General features: G+C 34.8%; 1 protein-coding gene across 1 annotated transcript; it reads right to left on the reverse strand.

Moving 5' to 3' along the window:
- Positions 1-860: 860 nt before the first annotated feature.
- On the reverse strand, positions 861-2,577 carry LOC127904213 (bark storage protein A-like). Its single transcript, XM_052446585.1, has 5 exons — positions 2,235-2,577; positions 1,969-2,127; positions 1,527-1,712; positions 1,266-1,442; positions 861-1,167 (listed from the first exon to the last, which is right to left on the reverse strand). Exons 1-5 carry the CDS (start codon positions 2,520-2,522, stop codon positions 997-999), a joined length of 981 nt encoding a protein of 326 aa, XP_052302545.1. The 5' UTR covers positions 2,523-2,577; the 3' UTR covers positions 861-996.
- Positions 2,578-4,563: the final 1,986 nt, after the last annotated feature.

The following is a 4,563-nucleotide window of genomic DNA, read 5'->3' on the forward strand; positions in this document are numbered from 1 at the left end:
TTGATTTTTATTTGGCTGGACTCAAGTTTTTAGAGTGATTAAAGAGTGCTTTGATATTAGAAATAAGTTTATTAAGGTTCTTATGATGTTTTCATGAGAAAATAAGTTTAAAATTGAATTTTTAAAGCTATAGAAAACTCAAACCCCACATCAAATGTGTCAGAATTTAAACTAAAAGATGACACATGATCCGCTGTGGATTGCTATAGAAATTAACCTGGATTCCTTGACTAGTAAAGAAACTAAATTAAAATGTTATACCTTTGTTTCATTTACTGTGATATAGAAATAGTTGCACTGTGTATTGCTATAAGACAACTGTTTTTATCCCTTATTTTTTATTGTTTTGGAAACATTTATGTGGCCTTTTTGTTCAAGATCCCTTAACAATTTGTTTTTCCCTTTTTTTATTTTGTGAATAAAATTCTTTTTAAGTTGATTTATTAAAATAATATTTATGAATCCAATTAAGTTATTTTTAAGAGAATTAGAGATTTTTATGATAATATTAGCAATTTCTTTAAGAATAATTATGTATTAACTTAAAATGTATAAGTTTTAAAATAATATGCTAGTTAATATTGAATGAGAATAAAAAATCTATTTTTTATATAATTTTTTTAAATTTATTATTTCTAAATTTATTTATATAGGTGTGTAAAAATAATTGATTCATATTTATTTTTTATTTTTTAATTAAAACATGCATTGATGATCATAATAAATTTTGACTTAAAAATCAACTTTTTCATAGCAAAAGTTGTTAAAGAAACCTCATTTTCCCGACTCTTGACAATGTTAAAATCATCCATAATCGAGTACCGGAATTAAAATTAGGAACAGGTGAATACGTTATATAATGGAGAAAATTCATAGCATTTTTATTCGAGTTTATTTAATTTAGTAGGCCAAACACAGTTCAGCTCATTTGAGTGCAATCGGTCATCGATCTCTTTCATAGCACTCAAACGACTCAGAAGCAGATACAAAATCCCATCACTCACAAGCCAGACGTGGCGTAGGAATTGACTCAATGAACTTGGCTGCGGCAAGGAAAGCATTGTAGGAGGCCAAGTAGCCAGCAGGCGAAAATCCTGGATTTGCTTCACCTGCTACATTGGAAGCACCTCGGATCACGATGAATGGCTTTTCATTTGATAAAGATGTCTGCAAATCAAAGGACCAATAAATTTTAACTAGTTAGCCGAGCACATGAACTAGAGAAAACTTTTCTGAGTTCAATGAAATTATTCCTTCTTACTAACCCAAGCTACAGCAGCGCTTTCTTGATCGGCAGTTGAGACGTTAAAAACTTTGTGAAGGAAATCTCCATATGCTTTATTTTTAATGTAAGAATCAGAACTAGAGCCGTTAGTTCCAAACACAATCTTAGGCTTGGAAGGTAGGCAAACTCCATCGTAGCATTGTCTCAACTCCAAATCCTGCATATCACAGAAATTATTCAAGCGTATGTAATACAGTGTGTCTATTGATAAAGAAGAAGGATCAAAATTAGATTGACAAACCTGAAGCACTTGAGTGGCAGCACTATACCAGGATGTGGTGCTGGGAAACCAGAAAACATCCTGCGGTGATTGTCCTTTAGAGAACAATTTTATTGTATCATAGTCTACGCTAGCCAACAAGTTCTCTCCGTTCACTGGATAATTAAACTCGCCAAAGTTCAGCGTCCCTTCATCTGACCCGAATTTCTGCGCCATTGTAAAAATTAAAGCTGGTTACGTATAAGATGTGTGTGTCTTATAATTAACATACAACTTAAACCCAGAAAATTAAATTAAATTTCTTTCAAGTCATCCAAATATATAGGGTAGATATATATTTTTTTTTCATGGAAAATGCTCCATGGTAAATTCTAGAACCAAATATTATGTCCTCGATCACCATTGTTCACAGAGTGTGTGTGTGTGTGTGTGTCTATATATATATATATATATATAAAATTACCTTCCAATTCCAAGCTCCTGTGAAAGCAACAGCAAGCGGCACGGAAACATCACCTGGCACTATACTTTCTTTATCAAGGCTCCCAGCACTACCAAAGTGAATAATTCCATGAATACGGAATCTATTCAAGAGGATTTGCACAGCAATGGCAGCATTTACCTAAGTTTGGTTGCAGTTAGCAATGGACAGCAACAGTGTAATATATTGAATATTTAAATAGTGCAATGAAGAAACAAAGATAATTATAAAGAAACGAGGAATCTTACAGAATTTCCCCCGATCTTAACATATACAATAAAACGAGCATTAAGTGTCCCAATGTGGAACCTTCTCCCCGCAATGTCAACATAAGGCGTTTCAGCATCAGGTGTGAAGAGACCAGAGTCTTGAAGGGCCTTTTCGTTGGTATCAGAAGTTAAGACAAGACCTAAACGAGTGAAATCAATTTTGCAATTGTTTGTCTCAGCAACAGGGTTTCTCAAACTCATTTGGAAGGACTGCTGAGCCAAAACCAGCAGCCCAACCACCATCACTACCACGTTAACGCTCGACATTCTAGAAATCCGAGGCGAGAGAGACGTTGTTTAGAGCAATGCAAGTGTTTTGTGGTATTCTGGTGTTGCTCATGTGACTTTATATAGAGATCATCTAGCGAAACGGCCAATTTCTTTTTCTTTTTTTTTTTAATATATTGTTGACATGAAATATTAAATCTTTCATATCCATTCATTTCTTAAGGATCCTATCACCTCAAAAAAAAAAAAAAAAAAAAAAAAAAAGTGGCAAAACTTGAAAGTGAGACGTTAAGCTAGAATTCAAGTGAAGACAACTTTTTAATGTAATTACTTGAAAGCCCTTCCACTACCACAAATTCGGCGAAAACCAACGGAATTACCAGCATAATTTTTTCATCGGTAATTTTTACCGATGGAAATAATTCCATCTCAACATCTGTCGGTATATACCGACAGAAAATATCCGTTGGCGATACGGTTGGTCTATACCGACGGAATAAGTTCGTCGGTATATACCGACCGTATCACCGACAGATTATATAGTTTTTTGGAATGTTGCAACGGTGTGATGACGTGGATTTTTTTGTAGACGCTTATACCGACGGAATGACTGAGGCATTCAAACCTGGATCTCCGTACAGTGACGTGACACATTCACCGGTGGAATCACCGACGGGTATACCGACAGAAGGTGTACCTCGGTGATTCCATCGGTAAAAGTCAATATATACCCTCTGCCGACACTCTCTTCCTCTATTTCTCCTTTTTCTTCCCCTTCTTCTTCCCCATCCCCCCTCTCCCCTCCCAAACTGCAGCCAACCACCCATCCCATCTCTCCCCCTCTTCTCAACACAAGCACTCAAGTTTCTTATACTTTTGTACGTGGTCACAACATCCGTTCTTGTGGATTTTATCATTTTTTTAAGTAAATATATCCTTTCTAGTTTTAACATTTAATTGTGAATTTTATTGCTTTTTTAGTATATGTATTTTGTTAACGTATGTACTTGTTTGATTGTTATTTGTCAAAGAAACTTGTATTAAGAATGTATAATTTTGTAGTTGTTATAGTTTGTTTTAGATTTTGTTAAATTATATTTGTTTGTAAATTGTTGAAACTTTGTTTGAATTACACCGAATTAGATGTGTTGTGATGAAATAAATAATAGTTTGTTTAACGGGTCCGTTTTAATTGTTATCAATTCTATTGCGAAGTTGTGATTTCCGTAAATTTATATATGTATAAATTTGTATGGACGTTGATAGTTGATAGTTGATAATTGATAATGAATATTTAACACAAGTTTTTAGTTTGTTGGATAATGTCGGGGTAAACCAATATTTTTGTTATGTTTATTTACGTAACGTAGTTAATTAATACATGTTGTCATCATAATTTTATAGAGGTTCGATAGAAGTCATGGATGATCGTTCATGGATGTATCGGGACTCACCCCAAGGATTGCGGAGGATGAATTATTGTAACGGGGCTCAGGGTTTTATTAATTTCACAACATTTATCCTGAGGAATTTTACTGATGGCGGTATTAGGTGTCCATGCAGGAAGTGTAAAAATAAAAATTTTCTGCATCAAGATGTTGTAACGATGCATCTTCTAACCAAAGGGTTCATGGAGGATTACCTGTGTTGGTATGCACACGGAGAACTATTTGTTCCTAATGAGAGCATGGTAGAAAGGGTGGTTGGGTCAACTTCTAGTGCTGGCAACATGCATGAAGTTGGAAATGACAACAGTAATCCTTACAGGAATATGGTTATTGATGCAATGAGAATGAGTGAAGGTAATGTCAGAGAATGCCCAATCGTAGAAAAAGAACCTAATGCAGATGCAGCAAGGTTTTTTGATCTATTGAAAGATTCTGACAAACCATTATGGGATGGCTACACGAACCACAAAAAATTATCGGTCATAACACATGTGTTCACCATCAAGTTAGATCACGCGTTGAGTGAGGCCGGTTATGACAAGATTATTGAATGGGCGAGAAGCATTTAACTTGAGGGGAACAGGCTGAAAGAGAACTTATATGCTGCCAAGTCCATGATGAAACCCCTCGGT

Source organism: Populus trichocarpa, chromosome 13 (assembly GCF_000002775.5).
Source record: "Populus trichocarpa isolate Nisqually-1 chromosome 13, P.trichocarpa_v4.1, whole genome shotgun sequence".
Lineage (NCBI taxonomy): Eukaryota > Viridiplantae > Streptophyta > Magnoliopsida > Malpighiales > Salicaceae > Populus > Populus trichocarpa.